The 19434-nt window shown below is 35.3% G+C and overlaps 1 protein-coding gene across 3 annotated transcripts in view; it reads right to left on the bottom strand.

Annotated features, from left to right (window-relative positions):
• The window catches only part of HMGCLL1 (3-hydroxymethyl-3-methylglutaryl-CoA lyase like 1), a 213489-nt gene that overhangs the window by 61078 nt on the left and 132977 nt on the right, over window positions 1–19434 (bottom strand). Inside the window, exon 8 of one of the 3 annotated variants that reach the window (XM_047734941.1) lies at window positions 8780–9156. The exons of the other annotated variants lie outside the window; for them this stretch is intronic. Within the exon in view, the coding sequence (XP_047590897.1) occupies window positions 9058–9156 (99 nt within the window). The 3' untranslated portion in view covers window positions 8780–9057. Of the gene's footprint in view, window positions 1–8779; window positions 9157–19434 lie in introns of those variants that run through there. 3 annotated transcript variants of the gene reach the window in all.

Here is a 19434-nt window from a genome sequence, read left to right as displayed (position 1 = left end):
TTAAATGCACTGAATTCAATTTGTTAGTATTTTATTGAGAATTTTTATATCCATATTGATCAGAAATATTGATCTGTAGTTTCCTTAGGAGTGTCTTTTTCTGAGTTTGAAATCTGGGAAATTCTGGCCTTATAAAATGAGTTTAGAAATGTTCCCTGCTTATTATTTTAAAAAAATTGAGTGGTATAAATTACATAGCTGTTGGACAAAATTCATCAGTCAGTGAAGCCATCTGGTCCTGGGCTTTCCTCTGTTGAGAAGTTTTTGATTATTGATTCAATCTCCTTACTAGTAACTCAGTCTCTTATTATATTTTTAAATTTCTTTCTCATTCATTCTTATAGGCTCTATGTTTCTAAGAATTTTACACCATTCATTCTAGGTTGTCCAGGTTGTGGGCATACGTTGATAAGAGTAGCCTCTCGTGATCCTTTACGTTTTTATGTTAGCTGTTGTAATGTCCCATTTCTCATTTATAATTTTGTTGGTAAGTGTTCTATTTTCTCTTTGGTTAATCCAAATAAAAGTTTGTCAAGTTTATATTTTCAAAGAACTGATATCTTGGTTTGGTCAAACTTTTCTCTTGCTTTTCTGTTCTCTTTTTTATTTCTATCTGCTTTATTCTCAATTTTTTTTTCTCTGCTTCTGCTAACCCTGAGCTCAATTTGTTCTACTTTTTAAGGGATAGCATTAGGTGGTTACTTGGGATCTTTCTTGCTTCTTAATGTAGGTGTTTATTGTTATCAACTATCCTCTTGGAACTGCTTTGTTGCATCCTATACATTTTGGTACATGGTGTTTCCATTTTTGTCTCAAGGTACTTTTTTATTTACCCTTTCATTTCTTCTTTTATCCATTGGTTGCTTCATATACAAGCATTCTTGAAATTTCCAGTTTTGCTCTTTTTATAGATTTTCTGTTCCACACCATGTGGTCAGAGAAGATAGTTGACATGATTTCAGTGTTCCTGAATTTGCTGAGACTTGTTTGGTGGCCTGACATATGGACACTCTTAGTTAATGTTTGATGTGAACTTGAGAAAAATGTATACAGGCATACCTTCTTTTATTGAACTTTATTTACTTCACAGGTACTCTATTTTTTTTTACAGATTGAAGGTCTGTGTTAACCCTGAGTTAAATAACATACTAGCATCATTTTTTTCAACAGCATTTGCTCACTTGGTATGTGTTATATTTTGGTAATTCTCTCCATATTTCAACTTTTTCATTAGTACTTTGTTAGGGTAACCTGTCATTAGATTACGACTCCCTGAAAGCTCAGATGATGCTTAGCATTTTTTTAGCACAAAATATTTAGTTTAGGTATATAATTTTTTATACATCATGCTATTGAACATTTCTTGGGCTATATACTGTATAAATAGTGTACACATATAATGTAAGCATAACTTTCATATGCACTGCACTGGGAAATCAACAAAATCATTAGATGCAATCATCATTTTTGCAATAATCACTTTATTGTGGTGACCTGGAACAAAACCCCAAATATGTCAGAGATGTGTCTATAGTGTCCTGTTATCAGATATATATTCTATATAAGTCTATTAGGCCCATTTGGATGATAATGTTCAAATCTGCTGTTTCCTTATTGATTCTCTGTCTGGATACAATATTCATTGTTGAGAGTGGGGTATTAAAATCTCCAACTATTATTGCATTCCTATGTAATTTTTCTTTTAGTTCCCTTAGTTTATGCTTTATATATTTAGGTGCTCTGATGTAGGGCACATAAATATTTCGTAGTCACATCTTCTTGATTGACACATGGCCTTTATTGTACCTTTTTGCTATTTTTAAAGATTATTTTATCTACTATATCTTCCTCTGCTTTTTTGTGGTTAACACTGAAATGAGATTTTTCCATTACTTTGTTTTTAGTCTGTTTGTTTTTAAGGCTAAAGGGAGTCTCCTATTGGCAGCATATTGTTGGATCATGTTTTCCATTTAGTCACTCTATGTCTTTTGATTGAAAAATTTAATACATTTAGGATTTATTATTAACATTTGGTTTATTGTTTTCTGCTTTTTTGTGAATCTATTGTTCCTTTTTCTTAGTCCACTGTCTCTTTTTTGTGTTTTGATATCTTGTGGTATCAGTATACTTTGACTTCTTTATCACATGTTACTACTACTAGTCTTTCTGTGTGGTTGTAATGAGGCTATGTTAGCTATCTTAAAACTATAACCCTCAATTTTAAAGTAACAACAACTTAATTGCAATGGAATTCCTCTACTTTTCACTTTCATTTCTCCTGTCTGCAACTTTTAGTTTAATGGTGTTAGAATTTTATATATTTTATATTGTGAATTATTATTATAGTAAAAATAACCATAGCTACATTTTTAAGCATTATTTAAATCAAGTTGTAAGTGAATTATATACCACCATTACCATACTACAGAATCCAACTTTGACTACCTATTTCTATTACCAGTAACTTTAATAGCCCTCTGATATTTTTATGACTTAATTAACGTCCTTTTTATTTCCCCTCTATAACTTTTCTTGTAGGCAGGACTAGAAGTCCCTCAACTTTTTGTTTGTAAAACTTTTATCCCTCCTTAATCTCTGAAGGAAAGCTTTCCCATGTATAGAAATCTTGGTTGATTTTTTTTTCAATATTTTTAATATATCATCTCATTCTCCTCTGGCCTGAAAAGTTTTTATTGAGAAATCTATTGACAGTCTTATTATGAGGCTTCCCTTGTATGTAATGTCCCCTTTTTTCTTGTTGTTTTAGAATTCTTTGATTTTTGACAAGTTAATTGTAATATATCTTGGTATAGCCTTATTCAGGTCACTCTATTTGGAGTATTTTGGGCCTCTTGAATCTGGATGCCTGTTTCCCTTCCAAGGTTTGAGAAGCTTTTAGTCTATATTGTTTTAAACATATTTTCTGTCATTTTTATCTATCTCTTCACCTCCCAGAATTCCTAAGGCAAATATTGGTTCTTTTCATTGTGTTCATAAGCCCCTAGCCCCTAGGCTTTCTTCTTTTTTTTTTTTTTTTTCCTTTTACTCATCTGATGACTGGATAATTTCAAATGTCCTGTCTTTCAGGTCACCTATTCTTTCTTCTGTATGATCAAATCAGCTTTTGAATCTAAATTTATTTGATTTCTTAGCTCTAGGTTTTTGTGTGTGGGGGGGGTAGTTTCTTGAACTTCTCATTTATCTCATACATTGTTTTCCTAATTAGTGTTCTTATAGTTCACAAAAGTTTACAATGATTATTTTGGGTGAATTGAGAATTCATAGGTCTTAATTTCTTTAGGATCAGCTGTTACAGCTTTTTAAATTTCCTTTGTGTCAAATTTATCTCCATTTTCATGATCCTTGATTTGTGATATTGTTGTTTGAGCATCTAAGTGGTCTCATCTTCCAATCTTTGCAAGTTCTCTTTGTCAGAGACAGTTCTCCAACAGTTTGTTCAGTTTTGGTTCTGAATATGTTGAACTGTAATGTCCTTGACCAAATGGGATCTACTACCATGTCTATTTTAGGGTGAGTCAAATGGTCATGCTTGAAGTTCAGGGTGAGTGTGCCACTGGCTGAAAACAGTTGGATAGGACTGCTGGCTTGGTTCCATACCCAAATGAGACTGTAAATTGGTTCATTCATCAGTTGTCTTAATTCTCTAGTCAAACTTATTAGATGTTCATGACTGGGTAGTATAGTCAGTATTATCTGGGGCTATGAATTAGCTTCCCTGCATGGGCAGAAGAGCAAGAGAAGACCCAGGGCCTATATGGGTTGTTGTGTGGGGGCTCTAATCAGACAAAAAGGTACACTGAATTTCTTGGTCAAGTGAGGCCACCAGTTTTTCTCTGCAGCTAAGGAAAGCCACAAGCTGTGTTCTCTTCTTAAGTGCCACTGTAGGCAGGGTTGTTGGATGGGCCCTGCAGCGCTCTATGTGCTCTAGTACAGTTCCCTGGTTGGAAGGGCTGAAGGGTGCCATCAGCAATAAGTGGGGCAAAAATTGATTTTCTAGCCTGGGTACAGTGGAAGAAGTGGCTTCAAGGCTGCTAAAGCTTTTTGTTGAATTTTCTAAAAATATTTTTGAAATGGATAAAAGGGGTCATATTTTTTATTATAAATTATTCTATTAAAAAAAATAGTTCAGGAATCCCCAAAAACCACCAATATATTCTCTGTATCTATGAGGTTTTGGGGTTTTTTTTTTTTTTTACATTCTAGATAGAAGAAAGATCAGACAGCATTTATCTCCACCTGACTTATTTCACTTAACAAATGCCCTTGAAATCCACCCCTGCTGCAAATGGCACAATTTCATTTTTTATGGCTAAATAATATTCTATTGCATATACATCTTTATTAATTAGTGGGCACTTGTTTCCATATTTGGCAATTGTAAATAATGATTCAGTAAATATGATGGTTCATGTATCATTTTTTAAATTAGTATCTTCATCTTATTCAAATAACTTCCACTTCAAAATGAAATTGCTGGATCAAACGGTAGTTCTAATTTTAATTTTGTTGAGGTACCTCCTTACCATTTACTATAATGGATGTGCCAAATTACTTTACCACCATGTTTTCTTCTAGAAGTTTTATGGTGTCATTCTAGTTTAGTTTCATTCTGTGGCATGTGGCAATCTTATTTTCCCAATACCATTTATCATAAAGATTATCCTTTCCCTATTGCATAGGTTTGACTTCTCTGCCAAAAATTAATTGACCTTGTATTTGCAGGTTTATTTCTGGCTGTTCTTCTGTTCCATTGAGCTATTCATCTATTTTTATGCCAATACCACTGTTTTAATTACTGTAGGTTTATAATACATTCTGAAATAACAGAGTATTATTCCTCTGCCTTTGTTCTTTCAAGATTACTTGGACTATTTGGGGTCTTTTTTAAAGTTTTTATTTTAATCACAATTAACTGCATGTATTATACTGGTTTCAAGTGTACAAAATAGTGTTTCTACAGTTCTATAATCACTCAATGCTTATCATTCAAGACTTAAGTGCACTCCCTAACCCCCATCACCTATTAAAACCATTCCCCCACTCACTTCCCTTCTGGTAGCCATCAGTTGTCTATAATTAAGAATCTGTATTTTGGTTTGTCTCTCTCACCCCTTTGCTCATTTGTTTCTTAAATTCCACATATGAGTGAAATCATATGGTACTGTTCTTTCTCTAACTTCACTTAGCATTCTACTCTCTAGTTCCATCCATGTTATTGCAAATGGTAGGATTTCATTCTTTTTTATGGCTGAATAGTATTCCTGTGTATGTATAAATACAACATATATATCTCTTTTATCAGTTCATCAATCGATGGACACTGGGCTGCTTCCTTATCTTGGCTATTGTAGGTAATGCTGCTATAAACAGAGAGATGCATGTATCCCTTCAAATTAGTGTTTTTGCATTCTTGGAGAAAATAAATAATAGTGTGATTGGTGGGTTATAATTAGTTCTGTTTTTAACTTTTTGAGCAACCCCTATATTTTTATCTAGTGATTTTACCAGTTGTGGTACTATATAAATCTTAAAACTGTTTTATGAAAAATGCCATTGGAACTTTAATAGCAATTACAGTAAATCTGTAGATTGCTTTGAGTAATATGGACATTTTAACAATATTAATTTTTCCAATCCGTGAACATGGACTATCTTTCCAATTATATGTATCTTCTTCAATTTCTATAATCAGTATCTTATAGTTTTCAGTGTATAAGCCTTTAACTTCCTTGGATAAATTTACTACAACTTTATTGAACTTGTTTATTATTTCTAAGAGGTTTTTTTGGTTGAGTCTCTAGGCTTTTCAATATGTGGTATGTCATCCACAAACAGTGACAATTTACATTCCACTTTGGATCCCTTTTCTTCTTCTGGCCTTACTACACTGGCTAGGACATCCAGTACTATGTTAAGTGAAAGTGGAAAGAGTGAGCATCTTTGTCTTTTTCCTGATTTTAGAGAAAAAGCTTTCAGCTTTTCATTGAGTATAATGTTAGCTGCTGGCTTGTCATATCTGGTCTTTGTTGAGTACTCTTTCCTTTACCCATGCTTTGTTGGGAATTATTATAAATGGACTTTAAGTTTTGTTAAAGGCCTTTGATAAAGACTTTTATCATTCTTTTTGTTAACATGGTATATCATGTGGATGGACTCATGAACGCTGAACCATTCTTGCAGCTCTGGAATAAATTCCACTTGAATAGCTATATGATCTTTTTAATGTGTTGTTAAATGTGGGTTAATATTTGTTGAGGATTTTTGCATCTAAATTTATCAGGGATATGGCCTGTAGTTTTTTTTGGTTTTATTTTTTTATTTTGGCTGCGTACTACTGCTAGCCTCATGAGTTTGGAAGCATTGTCTTTTTATAGTTTTGGGAAGATTTTGAGAAGGGCTAGTACGACTTCTTACTTAAAGCAGTCTGTTCTTGGACTTTTGTTTGTTGAGAGGTTTCTAATTATTGGTTCAATTTCTTTAGTAGTAGTAGTAGGTCTGTTCAGATTTTATAATTCATTGTGATTAAGTCTTGGTTGGCTATATGTCTTTAGGAATTTATCTATTTCTTCCAGGCTGTCCAATTTGTTGGTATATAATTGTTCATAGTCGTCTCTAACCCATTATTGGTGATTGACATCTCTTTCCTTTCTGAAGGTCTGCCAATTCATTTACCTTTCAAAGAACCAGCTCTTAATAGAAAGTATCTATGGACTTGTCTCTTCATTCCCTATTTTGTTCATTAGGGCTTAATTTGTTCTGGTTGCTTGAATTGTAAAATTGGGATATTTACCATTATGAACTGCCTTTGCTGTGACCCACAAATTTTGGTATCTTACATTTGTGTTTTTGAAATGTCTGTGGTCTTGACACAAGCAGATGTGTGTGCAAGAATAGAGCCACTGGCTTTGCTGTGTGTGCAAGGAGGTCTGTCCACCTGCCTAACTACAGTTTTCAGGTGTTCTCATTCTTCCTGTCAGAGGGCACTTGGGCTACACTCCACACTATGTGGTCTATGATGGCACACTCCAGGTTCTCAAAATTTCCTGAATATGATTTCTAGTTGGGAGGGGTCATAAATCAATCAGGAGTTGGTGGGGTTATGACTCAGCTCTTCTGGCTAGGCAAGGACAGACCAGCCTTCAGGGCAAGCAAACTAGGCAGACTTCCACCCCACTAAGCTCTCTGATTAGAGTCCACCACCAACTTGGATCTGCAGATGAACAAAACTACTAGTGTGGATTCGTACTTGGAGTGTGTGGATATAATTTAACTTGTCAAGATTCAAGTACTGTTTTTTGGGAGCCCTTTCTTCTTTCCCCTCAGAACAATTAGATTCCCAGAGGTTGAGCCCTGCAGCATCCCTTGAAAACTCTGTGAGGTGAAATCAGTAGATGCACCCACAGTGGTGGAAAAGGCAGTGGCTGGATGTGACACCTGGGCTCTCTCTTCCTACTGGAGGATTGAGAGGCAGAGGGGAGACTTATTACATGGTTCTGTGTAGCCCAGGAAAAGGGAAATGTGCTTATCATGTATCTGTTCATCTTACCCTTCTCATGTTGTGTTGGTCTCTCAGGTGCAAGGTGGTACTTCAGACTTACTCCTGTGTTCTACAATTCTCTGAGTAGTGCCTTGTCCCTGAATAGTTGTTACTTCTGACTTCACTTTTTCTCACAAGTAGCACTATGTCAACATCTTGGTGATGTTAACCCCGTAAACCAAGTCTTTTCCAGGTTATTCTAACATAGAACTATACTGAGGGAAAGAGAATTTCACTTCAATTTCTTTTCAGGATAAATATATAACTTCATGTTGAGGGAGAAATATTTCTCTAGAAATTTATTCGTCACCAATATGTCTTATATAATCTTTTTTATTAAATGGGAGACAATGGATCTAAAATGTTATCAGGTCTTAATTTGTCTTATTTTTTCCTTATCTTCTAACAAGGAATTGAATGTGGCTTTGACTGTAAACCAAAATGAAGGGACTCTCAAAATCACCCATACATTCTTCCATATTAAAGATCAAGTCCCATTCTCCCCAGGCTTGGGCTTTATAAAGCTCTTCACCAGCCTTTCCACATTCTGCATGGGAGCCTCTACTCTCTGCTGAGAACAATTTGCCACCCCTATTGTTCTTAATCACAACCTCTGACAACACTTAAAACAGAACACTTTTCCTTATATTACATTTGAGTGCAGCGTATGTGTTGAAGTACGAAGGCTTAATAAATCTTTGAATTTTCATTGGATATAAAATTATAAATTCCCTGCCGCTCTCATCTTAACTTTTTCATTTATATAACCACAAGTGATTCTCCTATAATCTTACACTTTATATCTATGCTGGTTCCCCGCACCCACCCAGTTTTGTATTAGGACAAGATCTCCATACAATGTAGAAACTCACTTGAAATATTTAAAGGTAATATTTTTTTCAACTAAAGGAAATCATTTGTGTAAAAGTCTGAAGGTTAAAACAATATACAGAGATAATTATAAACTTACATGTGTATAGATCTACTACTTTCATTTGCTTTAGCTGACTACAGTTCAACAGGATTCATTTTAACCTATAATTCCAATTAATCTGATCTAGAATTTCTAAGACCACAGACTCTGATTGAATCCTGGTTTAGGAAGAGGTCCCAGTATTTTTATGTCTTAAACCCACCAACCACTATAACTCAAATTCTTGCATGAATAAAAACAAGTAAGTGAGATACAAGAAGCAAACCAGATTTTAGGGCACCCCCTTTCCAGGGGCGACCTGTAACTTTGGTCCAGCCTATTTTTGTCAAGCAAGAATATAAAGTCACTTTGACAAACAACTTAGCAAGATTCTCAAGCACCTAAAATTTTAAGAAGGTAAGTAGTTAATATAATTAAAAGCTCATCTAATATTATATGTATCGTTGTTCCCTTCAATCTTATTTCATTACAAATGTCTTTTTTTCAATTTACTTCTCAGGCCAAATGGCCAAGAGAGGCTACTCTTCATCTGCCTCTTCCCTAATGTCACTTCAACTTTTTTACTTTAACTTTTTTGAAATACAGTCACATCTTCCAACCCATGCCACAAAAGAACGCACTCACCTGGGATTTTGGATGGGAACATACCATTTGTTTCTTTAGCCTGCAGTAAATACCATGATTTTTAATAACCAAACACCATAACCACATTGGCAAACATAGTAACATTCCTAAATCACATTATTTTAAATTAATATAATCTCACACACTCTGGTGATCCTTAACTCTTGGTAAGTTCTGTGCCTTTATATTAAAAAAAATGAGTCAAAAATAAACTAGGATCAAATTCAGAAAGCTATATTTTAATTAAAATATCTTGCTTAGTTTCAATATCTCCCTTTCTTTTTAATAGATACACTATGGATAACTGTTGGCCTTCTTAGAGCTGATGTGAACGCTAATATATTTCACTTGAAGGTCTGGTACCCATAAAGTCTTGTGTATTTTCAAGGGGAAGTGTTCCAAAATGTCTATGTAGAAAAATAAATAGGATTTTCTTTCCTTACAGAATAGGAACAGTATTCTTTTAATTTAGACTTTCAGTGAAAACAGTGGGTTTTGGTTATTGAAACAAATGTTTCCTTTAAGAATGTTTACTGAATTGAAAACATTTTACTAAGAAATATGACCTTTATTTAGTTATCTATAGTTATTATGAGATCAAAGTAAAAAAGGAATCTAATTCTCAAAGCATCCTTTTCAAACCTCAACTTTTTACCTCAGGAAATGGATGTTGCAAACATTTTCCATATCCTGTAAGGAAAATTTTTCCCCCAAAAATTAATGAGGAAATGAGCCTCATGGAGAAAAAGATTGAAAAAATATAAGAAGGAAGCAACAGAAAAGCAGGAAGAAAAACATAAACATATATTAAAACAATTCTCATCCAGGGTTAGAAATCTAAATTTGTAAGCCATCTACAGAAATAACCTATTTAATTTTTATATAAATGATAACATGAAAAAAAGTAAAATATACCAATTTATTGAATGGAGAGACAATATTCTTATGTCAATCCTCTCTAAATTTATGTCTTCAATGGATATTTGAAGGATGAAGTTTTAGATAAATTTAGTTAAATGAGACAAATATTTAAAAATAAAGGTTTGATAAAAAGACTAAATACAGGGGTTATGCCATATTAGATTAAATCTCTAATAAAAAGTCACAGTAATTAAAGGTATAACACTTGCATGAAATAAATAGACAAAACTGACAGGAAGAGACAAGATAATCTAACTTGTAACCCTAATTCTATTACCTTTCAAGTAGGTGCCTTTGGGCAACTAATCTAACCTTGGTAAGTAAGCCACAGTTGCCTTAGGTGGGAGAGAAAAAAGTATAAAAATCTAGCATTTGTCATAGCTTAACATTGTCTATTGGTGAGGAAAGAAGTTGTATAATAGATAACTACATAAATTCTTTTACCATAAATAAAAATATAGTACAACTGGATAAAATATTGGAATATAAGAAATGAAGCCAAAGAAAAGACAGGTAAGCAAGTTATATAATTTAAAGGTTCTTCTGAGCACAATTCCAAAGGCAGAAGCCATTAAGGGAAGATAATGTTATCGATATGTAGTATTCATCTATCCAGCATTTAAGACAGTTTGATTCCCTCTTTCTCTTTGAAATACTTTTTCCTTGAAAGTTTAGAACTCAAGAGTAACTTGATTTTCTTCTACCCCATGAGACACTATTTCTCAGTTTCTTCAATATCTGCTTTGATCTACTGATACAATAGTTTGGTGTTCCAGCTTTTGTCCTCATTTCTTCTCTATTATCTTATGCATCCCCTTGGATTTAAATATTATCTACAGCTAATTACTTCCAAATTTACTTCTCACCTAAAACCAATTCTTAACCCTCAAATTGCCTCTAAGTATGTGTAGGGGTGCAGTAGGGATCATGAGGTACAGGTTTTTTAGCTTAATACATGATCAAAAACATTAATTGTGTGTATACTATTAATTATTAAAATAAGTCTTACATATATAATAATTTCCCCTACATGTATAATAATTTCTTCTACATGGTGAAATTGTAAGTACATAATTTTTCCCTGTGCTTAGCTATAGCTTCCAAATATTTAAAAACCAGTGTTTTGGGGGGTTAATATCCAACCTATAGGAGGAATGACATCACCTAGAAGGCAATATCCATTGTTCCTGACTTTGCTTTCCCCTACAAGAACAACTACCACTCATGGACAACACACCCCCTAAGACAATCCTAGAACAGGGGAATGAGACAGAGACAAAGGCATACGGCATTAGAAAGTAGCTACAAGGAGACTGCACTGCCACTCTCCTAGGTAAGTACAGGACCATGCTGAGAGGTCTCCCCAGGGAAAAAGAGGTCCCTTTAAGGGGGAAAAAAAAAGCCTCATGCTGCATCCAGCTGGGTGACATCCTACTGGGGTCTTGCACTGTATTGATTGAGGAAAACCTGCATGTGACACATAAAGGTGTAGTGGCTTGTAACGGTCAACACTCTAGTCTTGGCAGAATACATTCATAGAGGCAGGATGTCCACTAGCTAATTGCAGAACTACATCAATGGTCCATTAGGACCAGGGAGATCAATGGAATGCCTGTGTGATCCCAATCCTCAAAGAGTGTTACCAATCCTTGAGCCTGGCTTGCCCAGACCAGGGAGCTAAATAACTGCCAAACCTGCTGCAGCCCAGCCTGGCCCCAATTGACCAGAAGGGCTGATGAGAGTGCCTGAAAGCTGCACAACCTAGTCATGTTGTTGGCCTGTTGCTCCACAGCGGCTGGAAACATAAGTTATAGCACCCTCTAATGCTGACAATAGTACCCAGTCACAACCATCCAGTTACCTGACCAGAGAACCTACCAAACCAGTGAGACCATCCTTCAGCCTCACTGGGGCAGGGAACCAAGCCAAAGGTCCAATCAAACTGCACTTACCCAATGGTACAACTCCAACCACTGATGGCAAGCTTGAACAACTGACTCCGCAAAATAGACATGAACACTAAGCCCTATGGCCAAGGACATTACCAGCAGACACTTCAAGAACCTGAACTGATGGGTGCTATACTATTTATGACAAAGCAAGTCTGCAAAGTTTAGAAAAGCAACCTTCTTATTAAAATGCAAAAATTAAGCAGACACCACTAAAAGAAATTAATAAAGCTCCAACAACTCTAATGAAATAAAGATCTATGTATTGTCAAAGACTTCAGAATAAACTTTAAGAAGTCTAGTGAACTATAAGGGCATGTATACAAGTGATCATAACTAGGAAAACAATGAGAAGTTCCACAAAGAAACAGAAACAAAGTCTCAGAACTGAAGAATTCAATAACAATAGCTTCAAAAGCAGATGTCACCATCTTTACCTATTAGTAATTACTTTAGAGCGGAGGATTTCTTCCATTTTTATGTAAAGACATAAAATAGCTGAATCGATTAAAATAAGACATATTAATATGCCACCTACATGAGACCCCCCCAATAGCCCTTAAAGACAGTGAGAGTGTCAAAGAGTGACAAAGAGAGTGAAGAGAGAGAAAATGTGTTTCAAGCAAAGCAAAGGAGCTACAATAAGAAAACAAACTGAACCCAAAGTTAGAAAAAGGAAAGAATGAAAAAGAAGAGAGGAAATTCAGGATTCTTTGAAAAGTTAAAGTTGAGGAAGCTTTATTTAAACTAAGGAGAAAAAAATTAAAAAATCCTTACAACTGATACCAGAGAAACAGAAGGTAAAATGTTACTATGATCAACTATATGCCAACTGGGCAAAGTAGAAGCAATGGAAGAATTTTTAGAAACCTATAACCTACCAAGACTAAATAAACAAGAAGTAAAAAATCTCCCAACAAAAGAAAGCCCGGAGATGGCTCTGATAGTGATATTTATGAATACTTAAAAATTTAATACCAGTCCTTCAGGGAACAGTTCCATTCATTTTACAAGGCCAATATTACCTTGATACCACAGCCAGAGAAGGACACTACTAGAAAACCACACACCAATATTCATGATGAATATAGATGCCAAAATAAAATACCAGATACTAAATACTAAAATAAAATGAATTGAGCAGCCCATTAACAGGATCGTTCACTACAGTCAAGTGGGTATTGCTCCTGGGGTACAAAGATGGTTGAACATCTACATTACTTAAATCACATTACTATAATGAAAGGAAGGAATCCAATCATCATCACAGTAGATGCAGGAAAAGTACCCAATGAACATTCATTCATAATCAAAAAAAAATTGTACTCAGAGGAGAAAAGTTGAAAGATTGTCCTCTAAAATCAGGACTAAGGCAAAGGTGTCCACTTTCCTCACTCCTATTCAACATAGTACTGGAAGTCCTTACAAGATAAATCAGGCAACAAAATGAAAGCCCTAAGAATTAAAAAAGAAGAAGAAAAAGAAGTAAAATTGTTTCTACTTGAGGATGACATGGTTTTCTGTACTGAACATCCTAAAGACTCAACCACAAAACTGTTACAGCAATGAATTATCTGGAAAAGAAATAAAGAAATTGATCCCATTTTTAATACCATCAAATTTAACCAAGAAATCAAGAAATTTCTCTACTCTGAAAATGTTGATGAAAGAAACTGAAGGAACCACAAATAAATGGAAAGTATCTTCTGTTCATAGATTGGAAGAATACTATTAAAATGTCAACAATACCAAAAGCCATCTAGAAATTTGATGCAATCCCTATCAAGATTCCAATTGTACTGGAGAAAGAACAAGAAAGAAACCCTAAACCCAGCAGGAGAAGAGAAATCATAAAGATCAGAGCAGAAATCAATGAAATAGAAACCAAAAAAACAATAGAACAAATCAACGAAACTAGGAGCTGGTTCTTTGAAAGAATTAATAAGATTGATAAACCCCTGGCCAGACTTATCAAAAAGAAGAGAAAGGACCCAAATAAATAAAATCATGAATGAAAGAGGAGATCACAACGAACACCAAAGAAATACAGACAATTAGAAGAACATACTATGAGCAACTCTACGCCAACAAATTTGACAATCTGGAAGAAATGGATGCATTCCTAGAGACATATAAACTACCACAACTGAACCAGGAAGAAATAGAAAGCCTGAACAGACCCATAACCAGTAAGGAGATTGAAACAGTCATCAAAAATCTCCAAACAAACAAAAGCCCAGGGCCAGACGGCTTCCCGGGGGAATTCTACCAAACATTTAAAGAAGAACTAATTCCTATTCTCCTGAAACTGTTCCAAAAAATAGAAATAGAAGGAAAACTTCCAAACTCATTTTATGAGGCCAGCATCACCTTGATCCCAAAACCAGACAAGGATCCCAACAAAAAAGAGAACTACAGACCAATATCCTTGATGAACACAGATGCAAAAATTCTCGCCAAAATACTAGCCAATAGGATTCAACAGTACATTAAAAGGATTATTCACCATGACCAAGTGGGATTTATTCCAGGGCTGCAAGGTTGGTTCAACATCCGCAAATCAATCAATGTGATACAACACATTAATAAAAGAAAGAACAAGAACCATATGATACTCTCCATAGATGCTGAAAAAGCATTTGACAAAGTACAGCATCCCTTCCTGATCAAAACTCTTCAAAGTGTAGGGATAGAGGGCACATACCTCAATATTATCAAAGCCATCTATGACAAACCCACTGCAAATATCATTCTCAATGGAGAAAAACTGAAAGCTTTTCCGCTAAGGTCAGGAGCACGGCAGGGATGTCCTTTATCACCACTGCTATTCAACATAGTACTAGAAGTCCTAGCCTCAGCAATCAGACAACAAAAGGAAATTAAAGGCATCCAAATCGGCAAAGAAGGAGTCAAACTATCACTCTTTGCAGATGATATGATACTATATGTGGAAAACCCAAAAGACTCCACTCCAAAACTGCTAGAACTTGTACAGGAATTCAGTAAAGTGTCAGGATATAAAATCAATGCACAGAAATCAGTTGCATTTCTCTACACCAACAACAAGACAGAAGAAAGAGAAATTAAGGAGTCCATCCCATTTACAATTGCACCCAAAACTATAAGATACCTAGGAATAAACCTAACCAAAGAGACTAAGAATCTATACTCAGAAAACTATAAAGTACTCATGAAAGAAATTGAGGAAGACACAAAGAAATGGAAAAATGTTCCATGCTCCTGGATTGGAAGAATAAATATTGTGAAAATGTCTATGCTACCTAAAGCAATCTACACATTTAATGCAATTCCTATCAAAGTACCATCCATTTTTTTTCAAAGAAATGGAACAAATAATCCTAAAATTTATATGGAACCAGAAAAGACCTCGAATAGCCAAAGGAATATTGAAAAAGAAAGCCAAAGTTGGTGGCATCACAATTCCGGACTTCAAGCTCTATTACAAAGCTGTCAACATCAAGACAGCATGGTACTGGCACAAAAACAGACACATAGATCAATGGAACAGAATAGAGAGCCCAGAAATGGACCCTCAACTCTATGGTCAACTCATCTTCGACAAAGCAAGAAAGAATGTCCAATGGAAAAAAGACAGCCTCTTCAATAAATGGTGTTGGGAAAATTGGACAGCCACATGCAGAAAAATGAAATTGGATCATTTCCTTACACCACACACGAAAATAGACTCAAATGGATGAAGGATCTCAATGTGAGAAAGGAATCCATCAAAATCCTCGAGGAGAACACAGGCAGCAACCTCTTCGACGTCAGCCGCAGCAACATCTTCCTAGGAACATCACCAAAGGCAAGGGAAGCAAGGGCAAAAATGAACTATTAGGATTTTATCAAGACCAAAAGCTTTTGCACAGCAAAGGAAACAGTGAACAAAACCAAAAGACAACTGACAGAATGGGAGAAGATATTTGCAAATGACATATCAGAGAAAGGGCTAGTGTCCAAAATCTATAAAGAACTTAGCAAACTCAACACCCAAAGAACAAATAATCCAATCAAGAAATGGGCAGAGGACATGAACAGACATTTCTGCAAAGAAGACATCCAGATGGCCAGCAGACACATGAAAAAGTGCTCCATATCCCTCGGCATCAGGGAAATACAAATCAAAACCACCATGAGATATCACCTCACACCAGTCAGAATGGCTAAAATTAACAAGTCAGGAAATGACAGATGCTGGCGAGGATGCGGAGAAAGGGGAACCCTCCTACACTGTTGGTGGGAATGCAAGCTGGTGCAACCACTCTGGAAAACAGCATGGAGGTTCCTCAAAATGTTGAAAATAGAACTACCCTATGACCCTGCAATTGCACTGCTGGGTATTTTTTTTTTTTTTTTTTTTTTTTTTTTTTTTTTTTTTTACTGTTCTATGGATTATAAGAATTTATTGCTATAACATGTATAGTTAAAAATAAAAGCCCACAACATTTTCACAAGTATTTTTAAAAATAACGTAAAGGTTAAAAAAAAAAAGGATAGATAAATATATAAAAAAAAACCATAAAGGTGAATAGACTAATGACCTCAATTTTCACAATTTATTTTTATTTTTAGGCATAATGATGAATCAGTTGCTAACATTCTATTAAATGAGACTCTGAAAATAATGAATTATGTAGAAGTTCCTGTCTTAAGGGTTCCTTTCAGACAAGGTGGCAAGAGTTGGAAAGTAGCATAAAGCCCATAACTACAAAAATATTTCTAGTACCTTCTGGCCAGAAGTATTTCAATGACAAAACATGGGGGGGGGGAGTGAATTAGAAATATTATTGCAGGGGCGCCTGTGTGGCTCGCACTGCTGGGTATTTACCCTAAAGATACAAATGTAGTGATCCGAAGGGGCACGTGCACCCAAATGTTTATAGCAGCAATGTCTACAATAGCCAAACTATGGAAAGAACCTAGATGTCCATCAACAGACGAATGGATAAAGAAGATGTGGTATATATACACAATGGAATACTATGCAGCCATCCAAAGAAATGAAATCTTGCCATTTGCGACGACGTGGATGGAACTAGAGGGTATCATGCTTAGCGAAATAAGTCAATCGGAGAAAGACAACTATCATATGATCTCCCTGATATGAGGGAGAGGAGATGCAACATGGGGGGTTGAGGGGTTAGGAGAAGAGTAAATGAAACAAGATGGGATTGGGAGGGAGACAAACCATAAGTGACTCTTAATCTCACAAAACAAACTGAGGGTTGATAGGGGGAGGGGGTTGGGAGAGAGGGGGTGGGGTTATGGATATTGGGGAGGGTATGTGCTATGGTGAGTGCTGTGAAGTGTGTAAACCTGGCGATTCGCAGACCTGTACCCCTGGGGATAAAAATATATGTTTATAAAGCTGTAAAAAAAAAGAAAAAAGAAAAAAGAAAGGATGAATACCCAAGTTTTGTAGCAACATGGACGGGACTGGAAGAGATTATGCTGAGTGAAATAAGTCAAGCAGAGAGAGTCAATTATCATATGGTTTCACTTATTTGTGGAGCATAACAAATAGCATGGAGGACAAGGGGAGATGGAGAGAAGGGAGTTGAGGGAAATTGGAAGGGGAGGTGAACCATGAGAGACTATGGACTCTGAAAAACGATCTGAGAATTCTGAAGGGGTGGGGGGTGGGAGGTTGGGGGCACCAGGTGGTGAGTATTGTAGAGGGCACGGATTGCATGGAGCACTGGGTGTGGTGCAAAAATAATGAATACTGTTATGCTGAAAAAATAAACAAAAAAAAAAAGAAAAAAAGATTCCAATTGTACTTTTTACATAGGTAGAGAAAAAACAATCTGCATAGATAGATGTAGATATATAAAACCACAATAGATTCAAAATTGAGAAAGAAAAACAATGTGGAAGGCATCAGACTTCACACTATTCTACAAACCTATAGTAATCAAAACAGTATGGTACTGGCATTAAAAAGGATCAATGCAACAGAATCAAAAGCTCAGAAAATAACCTTAAGTAATATGTTTAATATTTGACAAGTTGTTCAAGAATACTCAATGGAGAAAAGATCATCTTCAATAAATGGTGGGGATAAAACTGGATATTTCTATATAAAAGAATGTAACTAGATCCTTTTTTATACCACTCACAAAAATTAATTTGAAATGAGTTATTGTCTAAAATTTAAGATCTGAAACTATGAAACTTCCAGAAGAAAACAGTAAAAACTCCTTGACATGACTCTGGCGATGATTATTTGGTTATGACACCTAAAGCATAAATAAACAAGAAGTTAGGACTACATCAAACTAAAGCTTCTGTATATGAAAAAAACAATCTACAGAATGAGAAAAAAATTTGTGAAACATTATCTGATAAGAGATTAATATCCTAATTATGTATAGAATACATATAACTCAATAGCCACAAAATAAAAATCCAATTAAATAATGGGCAAATGTGGGCACCTGGGTGGCTCAGTCAGTTGGGCATCTGACGCTTGATCCCAGCTCAGGCCTTGATTTTGGGGTTGTGAGGGCATGTTCATGTTGGGCTCCACACTGGGCATGGAGCCTACTTTAAAAAAGATGGGCAAAAGATCTGAGTAGGCATTTTTCCAAAGACACAATGCAAATGGCCAAGAAGCATATGAAAAGATTTTAACATCACTCATCAGTAGGGAAACACAAATTAAAACCACAATGAAATATTACCTCATGCCTCTTAAGATGGCTGTAATTGAAAGGACATGAAAAAAAAGTCCTGGTAAAAATGAGGAAAAAGGTGAAATCTTGTACACTGTTGGTGGGATTATAAACTGGTGCAGCCACAAAGGATAACAGTATAGAGGTTCATAAAACAAACAAAAACTACAAGGGAACTACCATATTATCTAGCAATTTCACTTCTGGGGATATATCCAAAGGAAATGGAAACACTATAACTCTATTTGAGATATAGATATCTGTACCTCATGTTCAATGAAACATTATTTATTATAGTCAAGACATGAAAACAACCTAAGTGTCCATTGATGGATGAATGGTTAAAGATGTTTTCATATGTGTGTGTATACACACACACACCCATGGAATACTCTTCAGCAATAAAAAAAACAAAAAAATCATGCCATTTGTAACAACATAGATGGACCTTGAAGAAATTATGCCAAGCAAAACAAGTTAGACAAAGGCAAATACTGAATTATGCCATTTAAATCTACACTCCAAATTTAAAACACACACACACACAAAACCCTAGAGAGATCAGAATTTTGGTTACCAGAAGTGGATAGAGAAGGAACTAGAGAAAGGTGGTCAAAGATGTCAACTGCTAGTTAGAAACAAGTACTAGTGATAGAATATACAACATGATAATTATACTACCAACTGTTTTATATGAAAATTGTTAGGGGTACCTGGGCAGCCCAGTCATTTAAGTGTCTGTTTTTGGCTCAG

Source organism: Lutra lutra, chromosome 6 (genome assembly GCF_902655055.1).
Source record: "Lutra lutra chromosome 6, mLutLut1.2, whole genome shotgun sequence".
NCBI lineage: Eukaryota > Metazoa > Chordata > Mammalia > Carnivora > Mustelidae > Lutra > Lutra lutra.
The sequence above is the reverse complement of the archived record's forward strand: the minus strand, read 5'-3'. Positions and strand labels throughout refer to the sequence as shown.